The sequence below is a fragment of the Danio rerio genome, chromosome 1, assembly GCF_052040795.2.
Source record: "Danio rerio strain M-AB ecotype USA chromosome 1, GRCz13ab, whole genome shotgun sequence".
Taxonomy (NCBI): domain Eukaryota; kingdom Metazoa; phylum Chordata; class Actinopteri; order Cypriniformes; family Danionidae; genus Danio; species Danio rerio.
In genome coordinates this window covers 26,979,906-27,007,246 of record NC_141021.1, presented here as the reverse complement: position 1 = coordinate 27,007,246, position 27,341 = coordinate 26,979,906, and the positions used below count along the sequence as shown (strand labels likewise).

Genomic DNA, 27,341 nt, shown 5'->3' with positions numbered 1-27,341 from the left:
TGTGTGTCCTTACCATACCATACATTATTGAACTACAAAAAGAAATGTTCATTACTGTTTAATTGATGTATATTAAGATGATAGCTATCTAAACCTTGATAGCTGCCATCAACATGGCATATTTGCAATAATATCATTAAAGGATTGGTTTACTCAAAAATGAAAATTCTGTTATTAATAACTTACCCTGATGTCATTCCAAACCCTCAAGATAATAGTTCATCTTCAGAACTCAAATTAAGATATGTATGAATCTAAGAGCTCCCTTATCCTCCATTGACAGCAAAGTTGCCTACTCTTTGTTGAGAAAGGTACCAAAAAAAAAAAAAAGAAAGAAAGAAGAAAATGAATGAATGAATGAATGAATGAATGAATACATTTGGGCACACATAAAACAAAAATAATGAGCTGTCGAAATGTTTCTTTTTTTTAAGTATGATTTTAAAAGAAAATTATGTGATGGATATAGCCTAATGTGTGAAAATGTGTGATGATATGATGCCTATAAAATGAACATCATTAGCCTATTGTAATGTTGCTGTGAGGACATGTTGTAGGATTAAATGAAGAAGAACAACAGATTCTAAACAAATTTTGTTGACATATTTACTTATTTAACCAATTTACTCAAAATGAAAATTCTGAATGTTAAACATGAATGTTGGAAACCTGTCATCCACCCATTCATATAAAGGCTATGTTTTCTAATACTCTTTCAAGTATTCTTTTGTGGTTTGTAAGTCAAGTTTAAGTAAATAATGACATCATTTTAATTTTTGGATGAACTATTCCTTATTCAGGCCTGCTGATTTTAAGTCATTGCTGTGAAAAAGCCACGTTGTAGGCTTGACAAGATTTGTATAATCACATTTTAATAACATTTCGGTTGTCACAATAGCCTAATATTTTATTAATTTCAAAATCACCCATTTAAAGCGTGTTTAAATTTTATTATAAGTAAACCGAAAGGCAGAAATTTTCTACACCTGCCCCAAGACCGCGCGTCACGTGACCCAGGGGGGAGTTTCATCATTATCGCTCATGCTGCTCGACACAAAACACCCTCTGACCTTCTGCTGATGTGCTGCTTTAACTTCTCCGGCAGAAGACGGATTTATATAAAAAAAAAAAAATACATGTACACAGAGCTAAGAAAGAATGTCTGTAAACGCTGGAAAGACATGGAGGAACATTCGTCCCTGAAAACAGCGTGAACTTCAGTTCACAGTGAAGAAGATACTGCGAAGACGTGTTTCCTCTTCAGTCTATAATGAATGTAAATCATTTTAACTGCTAATGTTTTCGCATGAACATGGAGTTTTACACACGGACTTTCTTCCAGTGTCTCTTACTCGCATTATTATGTGAGCACGTTTGCGCGCAGGTGTTCAATCTCAGTCTCTCCGTAGAGGAAGGTTTACCTGCGAAAACTATTGTCGGGGATATAAGAGCTGGGCTACCGGCGAAAACCCAGAGTTCTGGATTTTTTATATCTGAGAGCAGAGATTCGGAGGTGTTTAGAGACTTTGAGATCGACGGAGACACCGGGATCATCTCTACCGCAGTGGTGTTGGATCGAGAGCGCACAGATAAGTACGAGTTCGCGGCCGCAACATTAACAGGAGAGGTTATTAAAGTATCTATTCAGGTGACGGATGTAAATGATAATTTCCCAATATTCCCTGTAAAAATAATCCATTTGAACGTGTCTGAATTTAGCCCTCCGGGAACCCGGTTTGAGTTGGAAGGAGCACAGGACAAGGATGAGGGGGATTATGGCACCCAGGGCTACAGAATAACAGATGGAGAAATGAGAGAACTTTTTAAAGTGGAGATCCGCAGTAATGGAGTTGGCATGTTCAATTTAGATCTTGTTCTGCAAACAAGATTAGATAGAGAAATAGCAGACTTCTATAATTTCACTATTGAGGCTTTTGATGGTGGTGTTCCACCAAAAACAGGCCAGTTGCAAGCACAAATTACTGTACTTGATGAAAATGACAACCAGCCTGTTTTCAACCAATCTGAGTATCATGCTGTCATATTGGAAAATGCCACATTAATGACACCTGTCTGCCAGATATTTGCGACAGACGCAGATCTTGGAAGCAATGGCCAGGTCATCTATGGGATCAATCGCCGTCAAAGTGACCCCAATGAGTTTTTCATTATTGGCAGTTCTTCAGGTATCATTAGTGTCAATAAACATTTGGACTATGAAAACGAGTCATATTATGAACTCATTGTGACAGCATGGGATTCTGGGATTCAACCGGAATCCTCCAACACATTTGTAAGTATTAAAGTCCTGAATGTCAATGACAACCCTCCAAATATTAGTGTTCTGTTTCTTAATGAGGCTGGAGCACCTGAAGTATCTGAAGGAGCAGGATTTGAAGACTATGTTGCCAGGATTGCCGTCTCAGATCCAGATTTAGGAGATGTCAAGAAGATCGATGTGCTCCTCCAAGGTGGAGATGGGATGTTTTCCCTCAGATCTATGGATGATTTTCTTTATGTTCTCTGTGTTGATGGCCCACTGGACAGAGAGATAAAGGACTTGTATGAACTTACCGTGACTGCCTCAGATTATGGATGCCCTCCTTTGAGCAGTGTGATAACATTTCAGATTCAGGTCACAGATGTGAATGACAATCCACCTGTTTTTCATCAAACCATCTATGAGGAAAGCATTGACGAGGATGTGCGAGTTGGAACAGCTGTATTTCGAGTCAAAGCAACGGACAAAGATCTAGGAGGGGACTCGGAAATCATTTACTCTATTGTGCAGTCAGAGCAAAAGTGTCCGTTTAACATAGATCCAACATTAGGTGTCATTACTACAGCTGCTGCCCTTGACCATGAGAGAGAGAGGGAGCTGAGGTTTCTGGTGGTGGCGAGTGATGGTGGTTCCCCTTCCCTGTCTTCTACAGCCACTGTGATCATCCATGTGGAGGATGTCAATGACAACAAACCCATTTTCCCACAAAAGTTCTATAATGCAACTGTCAAAGAACACACAGCTGTTGGAACATGCATCTTACAGGTACAAACTTATTATTACTCTCCTTTTGATGAAGTTATAACTTAAACAATGTGATAGAAAAACAGTAAAGTCCTACACTCTAAAAAACAAAATCACCATTTGTTCAGCACACTGTACTTTTTCTGTCATAAATACTAAGAATTGTGAATACGAATTGATTACATAAAAATATATGTTATGTCAACAATATTCGCTAAATGTTATGTCTACATGTTTAACTGAGTTTTCTGGACAAACATTTTTGTGTTGAACAGAAATGTTGATATTTAAATAATTTGTGCTTGCGTGACGATCGAAAACTAAGTTTGTTTATCAGTTGCTTAAAAGAGTGGTGACACAGTGGCGCAGTTGGTAGCACAGTCACCTCACAGCAAGAAGGTTGCTGGTTCGAGACCTGGCTGGGTCAGTTGGCATCCCTGTGTTCACGTGGGTTTTCTCCGGGTACTCTGGTTTCCGCCATAGTTCAAAGACATGAGATACAGGTGTCTAAGTGTGAATGGGTGTTTGCCAGTACTGGGTTGCAGCTGGAAGGGCATACCCTGTAAAACATATGCTGAACAAGTTGGCAGTTCATTCAGCTGTGGTGACCCTTGATGAATAAAGAAACTAAGCCAAAGTAAAATGAATGGATAAAGTAGTAAGTTTGTGTTCATTTTTAAGTAAAATGATTAAAAACTCCTAACTGCTATGATATGCTAACTAGAACTAATTACTTATTTTGCAAATTTGAAAAAAAATCATCCACTAAACAGAAAAAAATGTATTAACTCAATAGCAGTTACTGTTGCTTCAGTTGATGTGACAAGAATATCTTCATTAGTAAAATACAATAATCAACATTGCATAAAGAAACAAAATTATGTTAGCTGAACAAAAAATTGTTACTGAGAAAAACTAAAAAACAGTTGTTGAGACAACTCAAAGTTCTTACTGCATCAAGTTGCCTTATTTTTTTCTGTTTTCTCAACAATTTATTTTTTACAGTGTATGTTTTCCACATTTTCACAAGGGAACTAACATCATACATATTTAGAGCAAAAAAATAAACATAATATTTTTCATGTAAAAATGATGTTTTATTTTATATGAGATTTTAAACATGTTTTGCATACATGAAGTTTATGAGTTAATTTTTTTTAATTTTTATTTATTTACATTTGAGATTACAAACTAATTAAAATAAATTAATAAATTAGATACAGTGATAACGTTTGATAAAACTTGAGGGGTAAGTAAAACATTTTCATTTTAGGGTGAACAATAATTACTGTTAAGTTACTATTAAGTTAAAGAAGAAAAACAAAAAAATTATGTTGTGATTTGTATGTCGGTATTACAGGTGTAAGGTATGTCTTTACTTTATGTTAGAACTTTTACACTATAGTGGATGAAACCCTGGTACAACAAATAAAGCATTGTAGGAATCACAAGGTCACAAGAATTACTCTTTTACAATCACAACAACACACACAGCCACACTCTCAAAACAGAGACAGTACTATGACTTTTTATTGAAACAAAGATGGCTGTGTTGCAAAATAAGCACAACACACTGCTCACTGCTTTCGCCTGGCACAAGTGCATTCGGCATGACAAATGAAATCATATTTATAGTTGTGGTTTAAAAAGTTTTTAATGTTTTAACATTTATTAAAAATGTAAATGAGTTGGAAAATTAGTAAACAACGAATATCATGGTAGAACAAAAGGCTACTAAACCTCTGCCACTTTTTTTCCTTTGCCTGTATTTCTATTTGATTTTAATATGTTTTTATTCTAATGAACATGATGCACAGTTATCTAATATTTAGTGCAACCCTTCTTTCTATTTCTAAGGCTGCACCAGTTCTTTTTCAGCTGTGAATGGTGATTTACATCTTGGAGAATTTGTTCTGTGTATTTAGGGTTTAGTCTCAGTTAGTTTTGTGTCTTTGTGTAATCCCAGACTAACTCTGAAGTGTTGAGACCAGAGCTATTTTAGGGTACCATCTGTTAAAATACTCCATGCATGCACATCCTTGCAAAAATTTCACTGAACTTTTACAGTATTTGCAAAAAACATTTAGATAGCCATTTACATGTGTTAAAACAAAATATGTACATTTTTGTTAAAGATTTAATGTTGTTTTGCTGTATTTTATGTTTGGTAGGTACAGGTTTTTTACAGAATATATTTTTTGATATCTATCTTTTTGATCATGGCCGCAATGAGCTTTGCGTGCGAGAGGGTTTCTATAATTTATGATCTTAGACACATGTTTTCAGACTTTGACCGGAGGTCCCAATCCTTCCACCCACTACTGGGCTCATAAATGCTGATATAATCTCTTTTATGACAGAAAGCATAAGATCATAAGTTGCTGCAGTTGCTGAAGATAGGAAGAATAATTCAGAACCCCCTTTTTAACACATTTGTTAAACCGACTGCAAAAAAATTTTATGTAGTGCAATCAAAACTTTTTGTTTTGATCGGTTTTCTGATCAGTCTTCTGCAGTATATCTGTTTAGGATCTAGACCACAAATACATACGAGTGTGTATGAGGTGTACAAAAAGAACATAGCATAAGCTCTGAATTAATAGGAGGTTAACACTCTCCATCCACCTCAATATCATCAGCAAAAAAGGTTGCAATTTGGCAGATTTACATTAATTTGTATAAAACGAAAACTTTTCTTTTTTAAAAAAATGAATAAACCAAGTGTGATATCCACCCCAACCACAAAGTTGACAAGCTCATATTGTTTTAGTCCCTGTTTTCATTTGTATCGAGCACTGTCCACTTGTGATTCAGATTGATGAAAACTGTTGGGGAAAAAGAAATATATATATTTTTAATAATTTTTGTCTCTTTCTCTTTTCATTGGACAATTGTATTTGTATTGCTTAAGGCAGCGGTCACCAATCTTGGTCCTGGAGGGCCGGTGTCCCTGCAGGGTTTAGCTCCAACTTGCCTTAATACACCTGCCTGGATGTTTTAAGTATACCTAGTAAGTCCTTGATACGCTTGTTCAGGAGTGTTTGATTTAAGTTGGAGCTAAAATCTGCAGGACACCGGCCCTCCAGGAACAAGTTTGGTGACCACTAGCTTAAGGTGGCATATTAACCAAGCTTCTTCTCGTGTGTGATATGCCTTGCATAGTATACTAATAAAGCAATTTTGAAGAAGTAGGTGAAGCTGATGGAAATGCAAGGGCCTGATTGTCTGAAATTAACTTGAGCTCTGCAGTGAATCTTCCTGTGAGCAGAGATGGGTTGACAATGAACACAGAATTTGCAGTTGAGAAGTCTCGTGCTTTTGACGTTGTGCAGAGAATAAGTAGACAAAGAGGACGTATGTATGGGAGCGGCCAAAGGAGGACTGGAGAATGATTGCAAAGGGATGAATTTCACTAAAGTCCACCTATTGATATCAACTGCGTATAAAAGCGTGCATCAGGAAATGAAAGTTGTTGCGTACCAATTGAATTTAACTTATACATTGAAATGGGGTTATCAGAATTCTGTAAATCAAATTATTCGTTTGAAGCTAATAAATTACTAAGATTTTTGACATTGAAGAAAAACCCCTGCTTACCTTTTTTTATTGAACACATGGAATTGATTAGATATTCCAACAAAACACAGTTTAATATCAAGTGTGTGCAGGAGTGTTTTGTTGAAACAGGTATATCACAATTTGCCTGCTCAAAGAGTGAAGTGGGAAAGGTTAATCTGAGACACCCTTTGCTGTGCCAACACTTTAACCGAAGTTAATAAGATAAGGACCGGCCTTATGGTCAGATAGTTGAATACTACTTCTTTAAAAATGACTGGCTTTTAGATTAGGAAAGATGCAGTTTACTTAACTGAAATTGTTTATAATATTAGATATCTTTTTTTTATATTTAAAAAGGAATATTTGTCTGACCATTAGGTCTGTCTAAATAATCAATACAAGGACAGGATTTTTTTGGTGACACATTTATATATTGTTGTTTATTAAAAATAAGCATCACCACTTTAGAACTAGACAAGGCAAGAATTAGACAAGAATCATAGTGCTTGAGGGGTAAACTAAATTTCAGTATATCAGTATAAGTTCCTTCTGAGTAATTCTAGCATTGGGGGTCATGAAATAATGTCAGCTGTAGATTTTGATAATAACATGTAACTTACATAATTTATAAATAATATATTTTTTTTACTTATTCATCTGGTCCAGGTAACTGCCATAGATGCCGATGGTGCTGAATTTGGATCAGTGCAATACTTCCTTTATGACGGCTTCAGTGGCAAGGATGTTCACCCTTTCTTTCACATAAACTCTGTGACTGGGAACATTTGTGTGTCTCAAGATATTGATTATGAAGCTGGCCTTTTGACCTTTGACCTGTTGATTAAAGCTGAAGATCAAGTAAGTTTAAGTTTTGTTAATCCTCATATTGTAGAATATTACATTTAGACTGAAAAAGTAGCTTACAAATATGCTTTTTAAGCTTGTCTTATTATTTTTCTGAACAGGACGGGTTCAGCTCGCAAACATTTGTTCATATTGGCATAGAAGATGTGAATGATAATGCTCCTGTTTTTAATCCTGGGAAATATGTCACAAGTGTGAGCGTCCATGCCCAACCTGGCACTGAGCTCCTTAATGTTTATGCGTCTGACCAAGATGCTGGAAACTATGGGAAAATCACTTACGAACTTCAGCCTGGAGATTCTGCGACTTTATTCACTATGGACCAGTCAACAGGTAACGTGTTGCAAGTTAACATTTAGCATTATGTGTTTGCTCAGCACCTAAATGTGTGTTTGTTGCTTATCCCACTTGAGTATGTCCCATTTGTATGTTAGGTGAGGGTTTAGCACTTTTTATTTGTTCACCTCAGAGACTTTTATTTAGATGAAAATAGCATGAAAATCTTCATTATTCTTCCAGTAACACAAAATGTCTCAGATGTAGATGACTTCTTTTTTTAAAGGGCACAAATTCTTCCCATTTTACTAGATGTAAGATAAGTCTTTGGTGTCTAAAGAATGTATCTGTAAGTTTTCAGCTTAAAATACACATCAGATAATTTATTATAGCCTCCTGACATTGTGCCTCTAAATACATTATAGCTGTTTTTATTTTCTGTGGTTTAAATGCAAATGAGCTAATTCTCACTGCCCACCGTTCTCACGTGCCTGGAACTGATATTTTAATCCCAGTTTATTTACAAAAAAATTCTGTGGACATGTGTATACGAGTTAATATAGAAACATGGCCCCTGTTAATCAATTCAGTGGATGGGGAAAACCGGACTTCTACATCGTTCATCATTCATTTATTGTTCATCATTACAACACAAATTGAGATATTTTAAATCTGAAAGCTCTCTCAGACTGCGTTGCTGTCTATGGAGAGTCAGTTTTTGGATTTTCCGGATTTTTTTTGGTTCGAGCCCCGGCTGGGTCAGTTGGCATTTCTGTGTAGAGTTTGCATGTTCTCCCCATTTTCACTTGGGTTTCCTTCGGGTTATCCAAAAACATGTATTATAGGTGAATTGGGTAAGCCAGATTTTCTGTAGTGTCTGTGTGTAAATAAGTGTGTATGGATGTTTCCTAGTGATGGGTTGCAGCTGGAAGGGTATCCGCTGTGTAAAACATATGCTGGATAAGAAAAGATTAATAAAGATCCAGATTAAAAAAAGGACGAAGCCGAAAAGAAAATGAATGAATGAATCTATTTGGTTTAGACATGTTAGTGCGTGCTTGTCTTGACAGTCAGGCTAAGAGACTTCTTTAACAGATATAGTAATGGGGTCTGTCATGTCCCAGTAGGAAGCCAGTGGATTTACACAGCACCTTGTTAAGTCCTTACTGGACATGAGTGACACGTGACATGTTTTTTGTGGTGTCTACTTAGAGCACATACAGAAAGAATTTTTTCTTCTTTTCTTTGAAGGATTGATATACGTTTTACACAGCGTTTAATTTGTAATTTCACCTCCATAATTTGCTATAATATTTTGTACAATTTAATACATTTAAGGAGTTCCAGTGCAGCCAGGTACACGTACAGTATATATTAACATTATTTACTCTTATGTAAGTTATTTTATTTTAAGCATAACAATCAATAAAGAATTACATGACACAGTATGATAAAAATCTCATATCACAACATCTCATCCTGATAATGTATAAAAAGTAAAATATAAAGTAATCTAGTTATCAGTACATACTGATACAGTAGTATATATAAAAATGTATGAATAGTTTACAATATATTTATTGATTCTTTTTTTTTTACATTTAAAGTATATACGCAAATATACTTTTTCTTACATTATTATTTTTTTTTAGCTTTGTTCAAATTTCTGGCGAAATGTATAAGGATGTAGAAATATAAACACAAGTATTGTTTAAAAAAATATAAAACTTTTTAATCAGGCTGTTATTCATGTTTCTGCCTTCATCCATGTGGTGTTGTGTAAGATTCCAGTCATTCAAATAATGAAAAAAAGCTATTACCATGAACGATGTAAGATGCGACACCACAGTATAAGTGAGAGCATAATATGATATGACAGATGTTTTATTTCATCCATACAATATTATTGTGCAGACATATTAAAGATATCAAAAATCAAAAACACAATATCATGATTTTAGTAAATAATATTCAAGGTTTTTGAATAGCATCAGTTATAATCACTGCCTTTGCGTTTTCACATACGTACATAGAGCCACTGCTAAACCATTGGTGTGACGCAGTACAATAATCAGATTACACTGTAATGAAGTAGCAGGCCTATTCTTACATTAATCACAGTTCTGTCATCAATTATTGTTCCATGTTAAATGTTATATTCTCTCTTACATTTAGAAGACAGCAGTGAGGGCAAGCAGCTGTGGCTTAGATCTGAAAACAAATGCTCCTTGTCTTTTAGTGTGCTCCCACTAAAGTAAACATTTCTTCCCTTACATTAAATGCAGATGTGTAGAACATTTTAAGCGAATGTGAAATCATTTCACTACATTCGATCAAGCATTTCAGTTATTGTCAGAAAGGAAATTAAAGGATAAATGGCTTATGCTACAGTAGGTACAGTATATATTCTCTCACACACATAGCCATAACCAATATGTATTGATACATTTTTAAGCACCATTAGTTCACCTCATTAAGTTAAAGACACAACAGGATTTTAAGTTCACATTAAAACAGTGATGTTTTGAATTCAAGTACTTTTTTGGCATGATGTCATGCTGTATGTGTCTGTTTATATTAAAATGTTGTTTATGTACAATAATATAATATGCTGCATATTTATATATTTATTGTATTCATATTTTCTTTATTCATATTCATAAATCTCAATTAATTAATCTTCAACTAATTGTGCTTTCAGTACTGCACTTTGGTGAATACAATTTCTTACATAAAAATTGTAACAGTGATATTACACACATTAAAAAGTAGCTACACTGTATGTTTCCATCGTATTAAGTTTTACATTTTTATTAGTTACATTCTTCAATTATGATGGAAATAGATTTACAGAGTGTGATTGTGTCTCAACAGATGATTGGCTAACTGTCTTAAATGTTGTTTTATTAATCTTGCAAACAACTGAACAATGCAGAAAGTCTATGGAAAAATTGGGAAGATGAATCAAAATAAAAATCCCATTACTTATTCTTACCAAGCAAACATAAACTATCAATAATTATGGATTAAATAAAAAATTCCAATTATCACCTGAAGAAATCCTGGGTAGATCTCTAATGAGGACTAAGTATATTTTTTATTGTTAGGGACTGCTAAAACAAACAGCTAAATACAATATTTAAAGATTTAATCACTCATGCTCTTGTCTGCTTGCCAGTGATTAGCTTTCTGTGTGCCAATGAGTGCATGAATGCATAAGGTTACTCACCCCAGTTTCAATCAACAGATAAGGATTTGAAGTTAGTTCAAGGTGACAGAATCTAGCGGGCCTCCCACCATCTGTCAAAAGTGGAGCTAACAACAAACATAACCACATCACCTTCAGTGATGTGAACTTATCCCTGTTATCCAATGAATATTGCTAAAGAATTATACAGAGCTGGAGGTAAAGTAGAATCCTCAGTGAAATTGTTTTCAGTTAGTTCTGTAGCAGTCAAAGAATTGACTTTTATTACATATTAAACTTAAGTATTTTATAGAGTTTATCAATTTCAAAGAGTCATTAAGTACAGTTAGGATTAAGGATTTACCAAACTTTTATCTGGCCACTCCAAAAATAAATTAACAAATAACTAATTATTTCTCAGCTATACATTTTAACTAATTTAAAAAAATGAAAACATGCAAAATTTAGCTCTATACATGTGCTTTTATTCAACAAAACCTTTCTTTAAAAAAAAAAAAAAAAGACATTTGAAAAAGAATTATTGCCATTTAACTAAAAGTATGCACAAAAGTTTGTCCAGGTTAAAGGTCCCTGACCAGTTCACTATGCATAAATAGGAAGTTAATCTCCTATCAAAGCAATTCTATTTAATGAATGATAATTAAACCATAAGTAAAAAAAAAAATTTAAAAAAACTGTGAGCAAAAGAAAGCAGGTGAAACACATACCATGTGCGATAATGAAAGGATGATTGCGTGCAGTTAACTTTAGCTTAATTATAATCTGTTCAAAGAATGGTTAATGGCAATGTTGCATTGTGCAAGGAAACGGGAGCGCGCAAGCTTTATAAATCATCCTCTCATTCGATATTCACCTGCTTTCTTTTGCTAACGTGAACAGTTATTTTGTCAGTCGTGCTGCTTCTCAATGAACTACAATTTAAACATTACTTTCAACCAGCCAAAGTGGCTAGTAGGACCGGCTCTCTAACCTTCCACAGCTGAAATCTACCCGCATTTGGCGGGTTGGCTGGTGTTAATGTCAAGCCCTGGTTGCAAATATAAACCTTCTTTTAACTATTAGTTGAGCATATTATGCTCTAATGATCAGATTTACAGATCTTTTCAACAAACTGGTTATTTCTGACAGTTTGCTTCAGTTGCACAGTTGACATAGTCACACATTATTAATCATTCATTCATTCGTTTTCTTAGTCCCTTTATTAATCCAGGGTCACCACAGCGGAATGAACCACCAACTTATCCAGCACGTGTTTTATGCAACGAATGCCCTTCCAGCTGCAACCCATCTCTGGGAAACATCCATACACACTCATTCACACTCATACACTACAGACAATTTAGCTTACCCAATTCACCTGTACCACATGTCTTTGGATTGTGGTTGAAACCGGAGCACCTTGGCTAAACCCACACGAACGCAGGGAGAACATGCAAACTCCACACAGAAACGCCAACTGACCCAGCCGAGGCTCGAAACAGCAACGTTCTTGCTGTGAGGCGATTGTGCTATCCACTGTGCCAGTGCGTCGCCACACATTATTATTAAAGAACGTAATGCTGTTGTGATTTAGATATCTAAATCAAATTTGTATAAGTCATAATATACTTAAAAATAAACCCAAAGGCATTGTGTGGACATCTCCGTTCCTAAAGTGCTTTCCAATTTTAGTATTAGATTTGAGTGTTGTCCAACTGTTGTAGCCACTACTCAACTTTTGACTATGTTTTGATTGTTATACTTCAGCAGAAAGTTGATGCCTAATCAAATTTAAAAATAACATACCACCTACACGTCACCAATCCTATTCCTAAAGACCTTCCTCCAGATTTCTGTACTTATCAATTGCTGCTTCAGGTCCAAATAGATCACCTATAGGCAAGATGTTAATGTTGGTTTTGTGTGTTCGGCAGGTTCGGTCTACCTGAGCTCTTCTCTAATGCAGCTGCGCAGTAGCAGTGTGAAGCTGTCTGTTTCTGCTCGAGATGGAGGAGGCATGTCTGCTGCTTATCCTGCTAACATCACTGTGAACATCTTGCAGAGCGACCAGCCTCCTGCCCTCTTCCAGAAAGCTCAATACACCTTCTCCATCTCTGAGGACGCACCAGTGGGCTCTTCTGTGGGTTTGGTTCAGGCCATTACCCCTGCCAGTGAGTTATTTTGTGGGGAATATTGTGACACATTCACTGTAAACCCTAATAAGTAAGAATTCATGTCTCTGTTTAAAACCATCGGGTAAGCTGGTTTAAAACCCCTATGTAACCACTTTCCTCAAATGATCTGAGGAAAGTGATGACCTCATTTGGTTTGAGTAATGGGAAATTGACAACTCAATTAATTGAGTTGACCAAATATGGTTTCTTCATTGAATTAGCTTAAATGTTCAATTAAAGATAACTTAAATGTTTAAGTATAGATAACTTAAAATGGCTAATAGACTAAACTTCCAAATTTTTCGTCGTTTATATTTTTTACTTACTCCCAGGGCCATATCGAAGTTAATATTTAGCCGCACCATGTTGGTGTTTTGTAACATCTAATTTTTACAAGGTGGGTCGTTAGCCCAATATATGTAGTATAGCAATTAAGAAAAATGTATAAAAGCATTTAAATATTTACTTTCTAATTTAACTTTTCTTTTTTTTCTTCTGATGAGGTCAGGTAGTTCCTCTGTCCTGCTGTACTTCAGCAAAATTCAGCATCACAAGCAAAATGACCACCTTGTGTCATATAGCATATATCGACCAATCAGCACGGGTGTCAAGGCAGAATTTTAAGCACAACCAATCATTTTAAACAGAGACGTGGTGAATTGTTTAAAGTAATTAAATGTTAAGTTTAGGCAAAACTTGGTATTTTAAGTAATGTCAAGTTATACTAACTTAATATTTTTGGTTATGCCAGCAGCGGGGTTTACAGTGTAGCGTTGTGTATGAGACTTGACAATATAACAACATTTAATATGGTCATACATTGATAATTATTATCTAATGAGTTCACACTGCATGATGTTCATAGTCATGTCTATTTTCCTATGGCTAAGGCTATTTTCCAGGGCTAAAATCTTGCCGTGTGAACTTAGCATTAGGTAACTGGTTTTATTCAAGTCAAAATATGTCGCTGGTTCGAGTTCCAGTTGGCATTTTTGTGTGGAGTTTGCATGTTCTCCCTGTGTTCGCATGGGTTTCCTCCTGGTTTTCTGGTTTCCCCATAGTCCAAACACATGCGCTATTGACCCTATTCTAAAATGCGGAAGTGCGCCTGTTTTCGCGGTTGTTTTAGAACTTCCGATTCAGTTGCCTATGGGAGAAATGGCTAGAAATAATAAACGGCAGAAAACGGTCAAACTACTTGCTCTACAAACAAGTGTTTGCATGGCAACCAAAAATAAATGGTTAAAAACCAAAAAATATACAGACCAAGTTGTATAATATAATAAGAAAATATCAGTTTGCAACATCAAACAGCGAAACGAGCAGTTTTTAATGTCTAAAAATGAATGGAAGTGAATGAGACCGGAAGTCTCGAGCCAAAAAGATTAAAATGGCTGCGCCCGCTCGTCGGCGAAGAAAAGGGTGAATAGATTAATTGAATAAACTAATCCAGTATTTGGCCATAGTTTATTACACAGAATTTGAATTATTATGTATAGATGTTTCCCAATACTGAGTTGCAGCTAAAAGGGTATCCGCTGCGTAAAACATCTGCTGGAATAGTTGGCGGTTCATTCCGCTGTGGTGACCTCTGAAATAGAAACTAAGCCAAAGAAAAATCATTAAATGACTGAATGGTTTAATACATGTGTTTATATATTTGCACTACACTGTATTTGAACTAATCACAATTTGTGATTATCACTCATTTATTGATATTATTATCAATAATAATGTTTCTTTATTGTTTTTCTGGTAAAAAAAAAAAGAAAACATCTGTTGAAAGCTATGCAACACCAAATGAATTCTAAGCATCAAAATGCATGTGTGTTTTAAACTGTGATTTTCCACTACTAACTGACTACTGTTACCCCAGTGACTAATCCAGTTTGCAGGGCAGGGATTAGCTGATCAGAGGGTTAAATATCAGCCTAGATGTCCAGGATGTTTACGAGATATGTCATGCTCTCTTTCCTTTGGCTCTCATAGTCTGCAACCAGTTGTGTTTAGTGAACAGGGGTTAGCTAGAGTTTATCACACATTCTTAACACACTCTGAAAACTACTTAATAGGAAATGTTTTTAGATTTTGATATAGTTATGGGGCGAGGCAGTGGCGCAGTAGGTAGTGCTGTCGGCTCACAGCAAGAAGGTCGCTGGTTCGAACCTTGGCTCAGTTGGCGTTTCTGCGTGGAGTTTGCATGTTCTCCCTGCCTTCGTGTGGGTTTCCTCCGGATGCTCCGGTTTCCCCCACAGTCCAAAGACATGTGGTACAGGTGAATTGGGTTGGCTAAATTGTCCGTAGTGTATGTGTGTGAACGTAGTGTATGTGTATGGATGTTTCCCAGAGATGGGTTGCGGCTGGAAGGGCATCCGCTGCGTAAAAACTTGCTGTATAAGTTGGTGGTTCATTCCGCTGTGGTGACCCTGGATTAATGAAGGGACTAAGCCGTCAAGAAAATGAATGAATGAATGATATAGTCATGGTACGTTTATTGTACTGTTGTCATGTGTCATAGCATTTGATAGCAATTGCTATTTCTGTGTGCAGAATGTTCCATCAGGCATAATGTATATGAAATAGTCATTTAAAACATTTAATTCTTGATTATAAAACTGGGTTGTCTTTGTTTTTGTTTTCCTCGCATACTGTACATGCTATATTACATGCACACAGACAAGTGTTTAGCCTTCAATATTTGAACAGTAGACAGTCAACTGAGGTTACCTTTAGATTAACTGATTAACCCTCTCTTCTTCAAATGAAGGCCAGAATTTCTGAGTTTCTGAGTTAAGGGGGGAGGGTCTCTAATCTCTGGCAGCTTTGGATTTCGCCTGCTGTATCAAGGTCTCAACTGTCAAACAGTAGCTTAGAATCTGAAAATAAACATTTTTAATACATATGTTAATGGTATGACCAAATTTTATAAGCATATGGTTTGTGAGTAAGTTTAACAAAAATTCACTTGACATTGAAAGGTCTATACATTTAATTTCAAATTGTCATGTAAAGTTTTAAAAAAGGGGTAACAATTGTACATCTATGCAATGGAGTATGTATTAATGTATCCTGGAAGATTTATTAAAATATAACTAGTGACTTATCACCTTCCTTGATTTTTGAAATTTTTGTCTTTATTATGATAGGACAGTAAATATTGACAGAAACTGATGTTGGAGGTAGTGGGGTCTGCACAGACCACTAGGTTACTAGCTACGACAAATTTTTATGTTTTAAGCACGAAGAACAACCCCTACACTTTTAGAAATAAAGGTTGTCACTAGCTGTCACTAGGGTGGTACTTTTTCAAAAGGTACAAATTTGTACGTAAATGGTCCATGTTAATCCCTCAAGGGTATATATTATACCTAAAAAGTACAAAAGTGTTCCTCTTAAAATATGTAGGTACTAATATCTACTTTTGAGGTACCAATATGGATCCTTAAAGTACAAATGTGTACCTTTTGAAAAGTTGCCACCCCAGTGACAGCTGTGTATACCTTTTTTTCTGAGTGTATCATCAACCCTGTGTCAGGGTTTGGTGTTGAAGAAAAGGTGAGGATCAAATTGCAACAACCAAAATGACTTTGTTAATTCAAAGGAACACAAAAATGAAGTTAAACAACCCAACGGGGGAAAATAAAAACTTCTTGTGCTTGACTTATTCTGTACTATAAAATCTTGACTAGATGACAAACTCAAATGAAAGAATGACAACAAACCAGGACAGGATAAAGAACATGAGTAAGCTATAAAGAGAGCAAAAATCAAATAAACAGACAGATGAACCAAATTAACCAATAACGGGATAACAAGATGGGTGGGACTAGACCAGGGGTGTCAAACTCAGTTCCTGGAGGCCCGCAGCCCTGCACAGTTTAGTTCCAACCCAATTCCAACATACTTAACTGCAAGTTTCCAACAAGCCTGAAGGTCTTAATTAGTATGATCATTAATTATGGTTGGAACTAAACTGTGCAGAGCTGTGACCCTCCAGGAACTGAGTTTGACACCTGTGGACTAGACAATAGACAGGAGAGCACATGGCACAGAAAGACACAGACAAAAAAATTGAGTGCACGGCCCGAGTAAACTCAAGCCAAGCACAACATCCAAGACTAGTCAGGACCAGTGTCCAGAATCTGCCACCAAAACAAGAATAAACACACGGTTCCAAAAATCAGAAATAAATCTTGTGCTAATCTTGGAATATCTCTTCATACAATTCAAGTGAAGGACTTTCAGGTGACAAAAGCAATGTAATTCAAACATGTCTGCTATTTTCCAGTTTTAATTCCACCATATTAATGACATTTTATTTTTGTATTTGCAGATTCAGTGGAGGTAGTTTCATATGTGATATCCTCAGGTGATCCGCAGGGGCTTTTTTCAATTGATTCCCAGACTGGCATCATTAACACCGCCCAGCCCCTGGACCATGAGTCTATCTCTTATGTTATTTTAAACATACAGTTGCACACAGGGACCCTCCCTATCCACAGCAGTGCTCAGGTCAATGTCTCCATTACTGACATCAATGACAACCCACCTGTGTTCCAAAAGACCTCAGAACACATCACCATATCCCGTACCACCCCTCCAGGAACACCACTCTTCATTGCACATGCCCATGACACGGACAGCGGATTTAATGGCAGAATCCACTACATGTTACATCCTAAAAGCCACTTGTTTACCATTCACCCAAATCTTGGGACTCTCATGCTGAATGGTGATGTCTCCAGAGATTCCAGCTCGAGGTACGAGCTCAGCATCATAGCTGAGGATGAGGGTCATCCTTCATTAAGCTCTACATTAGGGCTTGTGATAGAGATGGATTCTTCAGCTTCTGTGGACGACACTCTAGCATTTGAAACTCTGGTTTACCAAGTGGAAATTGGAGAAAGTGCTCCAAAAGACACCAGAATGATTCAGGTACGTGCTCACGGAAACAGATCGCAACACACAGGAACCTCTGGAAAAGAAACCTCTGTTATCACTTACTTTCTTAAACCTCTCTCTGGAGTCCCACCATTTAGAATCCACCCAGAGACAGGATGGATGTTTGTATCTCAGAGCCTTGACTATGAAACAGAACCTAGCTACAGATTTTTTGTGTGTGCAAAAGCACAGAATAGCAAAATGGAGGCCACAGCAACTGTGGTGGTCATGGTTCAGGATGAGAATGACAATGCACCAGTTTTCAGTAGGGATGTGTACTTCTTCAGCGTGCAGGAGGGACCGTCTCCTCATGGACTGATTGGAACAGTAAAAGCTTCAGACAGAGATTCACTTAACAATGGAGTGTTGTCCTTCATCTTGCTGACAGATGGAAAATACTTTTCTGTCAACTCCAGAACAGGTGGGAATTGCTGGCATATTTAATTTAATATTTAATAATAATAAAAATTTTTATAATTTTTTTTAAATTTCAGATTATTTTTCATAAACTGTTTTTTAAAGTGTTCAAAAATAAATAAATCCAAAGTCCAAAACATTTGTTTGTTTAATTATGTTTTTGTAAGTTGTTCCCGTAAAGTTTTATGTACTTTTGTATTTAAAATCTAAAAATAAAATGAAATAAAATAATAAGTAATTTCTTTCACATAACTTTCTAATGTGGGAAATGAGTAAAAATGAAGACAGTTTTAGTTAAAATTATTAGCCCTTTTGTGAATTTTTATTCTTTTTCAAATCTTTCTCAATTGATGTATACCAGAGCAAGGAACTTTTCACAATATTTCCTAAAATACTTTTTTCTTCTGGAGAAAGTCTTATTTTTTATTTCGGCTAGAATAAAAACAGCCATTTTAAGGTCAATATTTTAACCTCCTACTTTTTTCGATTATCAACAGAACAAACCATCCTTTACCCTAACTTGCCTAATTAACCTAGTTAAGCCTTTAAATTTTTCTTTAAGCTGAACAGTAGTACCTTAAAAAATATCTATTCAAATATTATGTACTGTCATCATGGCAAAACAAAATAACTCAGTTATTAGAGATGAGCTATTAAAACTATTATGTTTAAAACATAACTTTTCGTTAAACACATAACTTTCCGTTAAACACAGTTTGAGGAAAAAATATAGAGGGGGCTAATAATTCAGTAGTGGTTAATTCTGACTTCAACTGGATATTTTAGGAGAAAATACTATTTTAATGTTTATACCTCCAAATTTAACACATTTAATTCCATGTATTACTCCTTAGTGCAATTATTTGTGGAATATATTGGCAATATCTTTCTCATCTGTCTTCTTCCTCTGACTGTAGGAGAGATCATAAACCTTGTGGCTTTGGATCGTGAGGAGCAGGCGCAGCATGTTTTGAGGGTGATGGTCACAGATCAAGGTCGACCTCGTCTCAACACCACTACTACTATTCACATTACTGTGACAGATGTCAACGATAACCGGCCACAATTCACACACATGCCTTCCACTAAAGAGCTAAACGTACAGGTCATAATACTATTATTTTGTGTTTTATTGTTGTTAAACCTTCTGGATAATTATAAAACTCTCCAACAAGAGAGAAAGAGAGATTGTTTGGGGTCAGTAAGATATTTGTGTTACTTAAAAAAAATGTTTATTAAGTAATAATGCATTAATTTGATCACAGTTACAGTGTGTGGATACAAAAATTTAGTTGCATTTAAATGCTGTTCTTTGGAAAGTATTACTTAATTATTTATAACCTCCATAGTAACACGTGTAATCATATCAACAAGACAGAATGTGTGCAAAGCAACTGGGATTAAACGATCAGTTCAGCTCATTGTGATCATCAATCATCATCAAATGTGATCAAGTATGAGTTTTACTAGTTTAAAACGTTTTGAAAACAGTGCGTGTTGGTAATGAATTACAGATATTTATCGTCTTTTACTTTATCACCACAACTGCATGTCAGTACAATTATAAAAGAAGACACCTCAATCCCGGTTTGTGGATATTTAATCAGGTTTATTTTGTTTAGTAACATAACGGATATTCATATAGCAGTGGATATGTTAATTTGTGTATCCTGTCACATTTGCGTGCATAAACAGTGCAAAGTTGAACGCTCTTGCTGTGTGTCTGTGTATGTGTGTGAACTTTGTAACGACATTTTGTTTGTCGCAGAAAGGTTTGAATTAATTCCACAACAAATACATACAATAATAATACTAATTACTGGCTGCACTACTGTGTGGAGTTTGCATGTTCTCCCCGTGTTTGTGCGGGTATCCTCCCCGTGCTTCGGTTTTCCCCACAAGTCCAAAGACATGCAAAGAAATTGTCCGTAATGTATGTGTGTGAATGAGTGCGTATGGATGTTTCCCAGTGATGGGTTGCAGCTGGAAGGGCATCCGCTGCGTAAAACATATGCTGGATAAGTCGGCGGTTTATTTCTCTGTGGCCACCCCAGATTAAAAAAGGGAAGTTGAAAATATAATGAATGAATACTAATTACTAATAATAATAATAGTAATCAGTACTATTAGTTTGTGGCTTATTAAGATATTGGCTGTATAATAGTACTTTTAAAGTACATGATCTTGCATGATCTTATTCTACATCTTTAATCTTCACTACTACCTTAATAACTATTAAAAAGTAGCGAATTAAGAGTTTGTTGAAGCAAACTTGATTATTAATAGTTTATAACTAGTGATAATTGTAACTTAGCCTTAACCAGCAATAGACACTTATTTTAGTAACATTCAAATCTTACCGACCCCAAATATGTGTACAGTATGTGTGTATTGATGATCTGAAAGCATAGTTTAGATCCTAAAGCTACAGTACAGCATCAATACGGTGAAATAGACATAAATGGATCATATTATATATTATTTTGCTAAAAAGCACCTAACAAATACATTTATAGTGTGCAAATGATTATATCGCATTTTGTGCAGGTGTGGGCTGGTATTCCTGTGAATTCTGTTGTAATTAGCATGTTTGCTAAAGACCTTGATGCTGGAGAGAATGGGACTGTGAAGTTCTCCATGACAGGTAATCCGATGACTAGAGGACAGTTTATTTTGAATTCATGGTTTATTTGTGCTGATACAAATCACATTAGCTTTTAATCTAATATTTATTGTTTGTTCCCTTTTAGATAATCAGTTGGGCCATTTTAGTATTGATAGCCTTAGTGGTGATGTCAAAGTGACATCACAGTTCTCCTCAAACCCGCAGATGCGCTACACCCTGAGAGTGGTTGCCACAGACAATGGCCTTTTTCCACTGGAGGAGACTGCGGTTGTTCACATACAGGTACGTGGAGCTAATTTGCCATACAACAACAGTGAATTTTCTACTATCTAAAGAAAAATGAGCAAGCAAGAAGGTCGCTGGTTTGAGTCCCTGACTGGGTCAGTTGGAATTTCTGTATGGAGTTGGCATGTTCTACCTGTGTTCACGTGGGTTTCTAACCGGTGCTCCTGTTTTCCCCACAAGTCCAAAGACATGCTCTATAGGTGAATTGAGTAAGCTAAATTGTCCGTATTGTACAGCATGAGCGTGAATGAGAGTGAATGGGTGTTTCCCATTGATGGATTGCAGCTGGAAGCGCATCCGCTGCAAAAAGCAATTGCTGGATAAGTTGGCAGTTCATTTCACTGTGTTGACCCCAGATTAATAAAGGAACTAAGCCAAAACAAAAATTAGTGAATGAATAAAGAAAAATTACCTCTTAAAGGCAGGGTTATCTTCACTTCTCAATACCCATCTTTAAGTTGAGCGTAGGGCCAAAAAACATCAAATCAAAATGTTTGGTTGACAAATTAATTTGCATACTTCTGTGCACCCTGTTTCCACAGATAGGATACATCATCAATGTGTTTCTACTCTGCAGATTGACTTATTATTAATTCACTACTTTAATGCTATGTTCTTTGAACTGTAATGTTTCTCAATTATGAATACAACGAGATGAAATCTTTGTCACTTGAGCCATATATCTGACTGTGCACATTTATGTTTTGGAGGAAGTGTGGCTTGAGATGTGGTAGTGATTTTCCAGGGAAGCAGGATCTTTGGCTTTCAAAGCTATTTGCAGTTGCTAGCCTTTTTGAAATACCAACCTTTAAGTACTCACATTTGCCATTCATGTGTAAATTTTTCTAATACAGTGAAAGACAAATTTTATCAGGTTCAGTTTTATGGAACTTTGTCTAATACATTTCCTAGTTCCAGTCAATGACAAGCCTCCCTGTTTGTCAGAGACTTCTGGGCAGAGTTTGGTAATTTACTTAGTTATGACCTCATCCCATAGTTCCCGAGATCAGATGCTGCATTGATGATGACACTAGGAACCTTTTCTGCATTGCAAAGCACGTGTGAAACTAGTTTAATCCTGATTGTTGCATTGTGACACAATTTGTGGCATACACATTTTAATCTTCTGGAAAAAGTTTTAGTTTGGCTACAATAAAAAAAATCTATTCTACCGAATATTTTGTATATTTTACAGTATATAAATATAATACAGTATAAATTCCATTATATATTGGCTACAGAACAAACTCTGTTGTTCAATGAGTTGTCTAAATAGTGTGCACTATCATCATGGCATTGGCAAAGACAAAAGAAAAATCATCTCATCATTAAACAGAATCTGGGCAATATCTGAAAATATTCAGGAGGGCTAATAATTTTGTCTTTAATTGTTTGAACAAAACCTCTTTGAATAAACCTTCTAAATATTGATATAAAAAATACTTGAAAGTCTTATCACGTGCAAATATTTTTGGCAGCTCAGTGAATAAACAAAAATATAAATTTTTAAGAAAACTAGATTTAAAAATATTTACTCCATTGAACTCCATATATCCATCCATTGAACGAATGTCTGGTCACACTTTATTTTGAAGGTCCGTTTGTTGAATTAAGGTTACATTGCATCTACATACCAACTAATTCACATTAGATTATAAGTAGACTGTTAGGTTAGGGTTAGGGTTAGGGTTAGTGTAAGTTGACATGTACTTGCAAAGTTCCTTATAGTCAGTTAAATGTCTGTTAAAAGAGCAGTTTCAACAGATATTAGGCAGACAGTGAACTAATACTTAAATGGACCATCAAAATAAAGTGTTACTGAATGTCTTGTCTCTAGTGTTTAAAAAATTATAACAAATTTTGTTTTAAAATTTTGTTTTCTTCCAGGTTTATGTCTTGGATCAACAAAAAGAGAATTTCCAGAGCAGCTTTCAGCACTTTACTGTTCTAGAAGATGTGGGACTGGGAACTATCATTGGGTCTCTCGGTGTTTCAAATGCACCAGATACAGAACTACGATATTCCATTGTTGAGGGTAATGGTAGTTTGCAGTTTGGCATTAAAAGTTCTAGTGGCGAGCTTTATGTGGCACAACATCTGGACTACGAAGTCACTCAGCTTTACTTCCTGGTTGTACGTGCAGAAGCCTTTCCCACTTTTAATGTCACTGTATTTGCTGCAGTCAGCATTCTCGATGTCAATGACCACAACCCCTGGTTCCCTAGCAATGGCAACATTGTGATATTTGGTGTTCATGAGGATGTTTCCAATGGAACAGTGGTATATGTGTTTAATGCACGAGATGGTGATGGAAGTCTACACTACAGTGAGCTTTATTATTCTTTGACTTTCGACCCCAGCCCTGCCATTGAGGGGCTGCCTTTACACATTGACCCTCACACTGGAGTTGTGACAACAAACGGACAACTGGACCGTGAACGAACTGAGAACATTATATTTAGAGTGACAGCCAGCGATAGCTTGAAAGAGCCCAATGAAAGGAAAAATGCATCAATCATAGCTCAAATGATTGTGCTGGATATCAATGACAACAGTCCTACATTTGTCTCCATGGATATAGCATGTGTCCCAGAGGACACAGAAGTTGGACTTTTGGTTTATCATGTGATGGCCAAAGATAAAGATGAAGGAAGAAACGGGCATGTCACTTACAGTGTGTCTTCAGGGAACGAGAAGAGCTACTTTCACATGGAAAGCACAGGTATTGTGGTTTTAGGGATGTAGATGAATGTTGTGATAAGGAAAGAAAAAGTCTAGGTTATATAGTTTATCCTAAAAAAAACAATGCTGTTTTCATTTTCATATCTTCACATAATTCCAAACTCTGTGACTTAATTTCTACAGAGCAGATATTTTTTTCAGTGCCTTTTTACACTGTGCAAATTACTTGTTAATAGAGGCCTTTGCAACAGAGGAATTTTACCTAGAACTATTGGTATAGTTAACAGCTTTTTGGTTTGTTTGGACCACAGAAACTTCTGCAGGAATGATATTTGAGGAACTAAAAAGCTACTTAAAAGCAAGATCTAATCCAGCACAATAGCATATTGTCATACAAAACACAGTCACAGAACTGTGAAGTTGTTCTAGATATAAACAATTAGAAAGCATTGACTTTAGTGTGTTCTCTTCTTAGCTTTGATGATATGTAGCACTACACGTTGTAATTGATGAAAGACTTTTTTTCTATATCTATGCTTCATCTCCATTATCACAAAACACACAACCCACCTTCAGGAAATACACCTTCAGCAATAGTGTCCTCCATTCTTCAGTTGTTGATTTTGTTGAATGCAGTACTCGATGTCGCAGTTGGCTAACTTGCATCACATCAAAGTACAGATCGAATGTAACTAGAAAAATAGTTTGGGGAAATTAGTTTCCCAGGCTTGTTGGTTAGTTACCCTAACTGAGTTCCGTTATTCACCTGATGTGAAAGCCCCTAATGGTCACCAAAATGTTTGGATATCAACGGTCTTACCAACTTGTGTGTGTGTGTGTGTGTGTGTGTGTGTGTGTGTGTGTGTGTGTGTGTGTGTGTGTGTGTGCGTGTGTGCGTGTGTGCGTGTGTGCGTGTGTGCGTGTGTGTGTGTGTGTGTGCGTGTGTGTGTGTGTGTGTGTGTGTGTGTGTGTGTGTGTATTTTGTTAAAAAGAAGGAAAGTCATACAGGTTTAAAATGACATGATGGTATGTAAATTATGCAGATTTATTTTTTAATGTGAGCTAACAATTTAAATCAGTGATTCTTAACTAAATTCATCCAAGTGGGCCAACTCTAATCTAAAAAAATTTAGCCATTCTTTATTAAAATGTTTTTGCTGAAAAACATACAGTTCTTTAATCATCTGAAAACCACAAGCGTGGTCAGCTTAATATATTAAAAATGTCTGCAAACAGCTTTGTTAGAATTACAGCAAAAATTCTTGAAATATTATGGCCTATGTGTGGAGAGGGTTGAGGTGACATTTGAATATTTAATTGGAGAGGAGCTACTGTTGTCAAAAACACTGAGAGCAACTGCTTTCATGTAAATGAAATATAAAAATAACACTACTGTTTCAATAAATGTTATTTTTTCTTTGACTTGATTAATTAGTACACATTATTTAAAATAAAAATTTAAATGTCGCGAACACAACAATAGGGCTATATAAACACAAGCATATTGAGAACACAAAAAAATGCAACAGTCTAACGATCATATTATAATTTACAGACATTTCTTAATTAGTTTAATTTAAGACTGGTGGGCACAAAGTTTTCAGTCTGTTCTTGATTTGATTTTGGAGACCACTACTCAGAGATCATCCTCAATGTTCATTAGTGGCTTGTATTATTATTATTTTTTTAATGTATTTGATTGCCATAAAGATGTCAGAAAGTTTAACCTGGTGCTATAAAATTAATCTGTTGCATCTGACACTATTGCTGTGTTGTTAATCCAATGTAAAAACACCAATTCTATGAAAAAAAAAAAAAATTGGCTTTTCATTTGTATTTTGTTGTTTTTTATGTAACTATCAACTATTTTTTATCTTATGTGGATTATGGATAAATATGGTAATTTTAATAATTTAATAATATTTATTTGATTTTTGGAAATCACCAACCCCTATTTTGAGGACCACTGTTCTAAATGACTTTTAACAGAAATATTGACGATGTGCTTGTTATGATTATCATACAAACATATTATATTATATTATATTATATTATATTATATTATATTATATTATATTATATTATATTATATTATATTATATTATATTATATTATATTATATTATAATGTTATGTTATATTATATTATATTATATTATATTATATTATATTATATTATATTATATTATATTATATTATATTAATTATATTATATTATATTAATTATATTATATTATATTATAATATTATATTATATAATATTTTATTATAATGTTATATTATATTATATTATATTATAATGTTATGTTATGTTATATTATATTATATTATATTATATTATATTATATTATATTAATTATATTATATTATATTATATTATATTATATTATATTATATTATAATGTTATATTATATTATATTATATTATATTATATTATATTATATTATATTATATTATATTATATTATATATCACTCTCTCTCTCTCTTGCAGGGCATCTGTTCCTGAATTCTTCCCTGGATTATGAATCCCAGCATGTTCACATTCTCATTGTCCAGGCTAGAGATAACGGTGTGCCGTCTCTGTCCTCCACTCAGACACTCACAGTGAAGGTTCTGGATGTTAATGACCATCCTCCTGTGTTCCAGCAGCACATTTACAACACCGCAGTCATTGAGAACAGAGATCCAGGAGAGATCATTGTTCAAGTCACGACAGTCGACCTTGATTCAGGTACAGTTTATTTTAAAAGTTTACTTGGTCATATTAAACACTGCCAATGCAATGCCAGATTCAGAAATCACCAGAAGATGGCAGCATGGTTTCAGATTGCATCCTGCAATAGTCATAGCGCATTTCCTTGGGTTAATTTTCTCAGTGCCTGCAGTATGGCTACACTTTCATAATACTCTGATCATACTTGCTTTTATAAACTCTTTTTTTATTAGAACATATCATAAAATGTATACATCTGAGATAGTGAATAAGGATACAGATGGACACTGAAAAGAAAAAAGGGGGGAAAAAACATATTAGGCGAGGCAGTGGCGCAGTAGGTAGTTAATTTATTTTCGGGCGACGTAGTGGTGCAGTGGGTAGTGCTGTCGCCTCACAGCAAGAAGGTCGCTTGTTCGCTGGTTCAAACCTCGGCTCAGTTGGCGTTTCTGTGTGGAGTTTGCATGTTCTCCCTGCCTTCGCGTGGGTTTCCTCCGGGTGCTTCGGTTTCCCCCACAGTCCAAAGACATGCGGTACACGTGGGTAAGCTAAATTGTCTGTAGTGTATGAGTGTGTGTGTGGATGTTTCCCA

At 35.4% G+C, this 27,341-nt stretch overlaps 1 protein-coding gene across 1 annotated transcript in view; it reads left to right on the top strand.

The window, feature by feature from the left end:
- The first annotated feature begins 1,010 nt into the window (after positions 1-1,010).
- Positions 1,011-27,341, top strand: part of dchs2 (dachsous cadherin-related 2) — a 48,848-nt gene continuing 22,517 nt past the window's right edge. The window contains exons 1-10 of the mRNA XM_087237185.1: positions 1,011-3,046; positions 7,250-7,441; positions 7,549-7,780; positions 12,845-13,081; positions 17,418-18,446; positions 19,360-19,547; positions 20,990-21,086; positions 21,193-21,350; positions 23,241-24,075; positions 26,528-26,767. Of these exons, the coding sequence (XP_087093311.1) occupies positions 1,307-3,046; positions 7,250-7,441; positions 7,549-7,780; positions 12,845-13,081; positions 17,418-18,446; positions 19,360-19,547; positions 20,990-21,086; positions 21,193-21,350; positions 23,241-24,075; positions 26,528-26,767 (4,948 nt within the window). The 5' untranslated portion in view covers positions 1,011-1,306. The remainder of the gene's footprint in view (positions 3,047-7,249; positions 7,442-7,548; positions 7,781-12,844; positions 13,082-17,417; positions 18,447-19,359; positions 19,548-20,989; positions 21,087-21,192; positions 21,351-23,240; positions 24,076-26,527; positions 26,768-27,341) is intronic.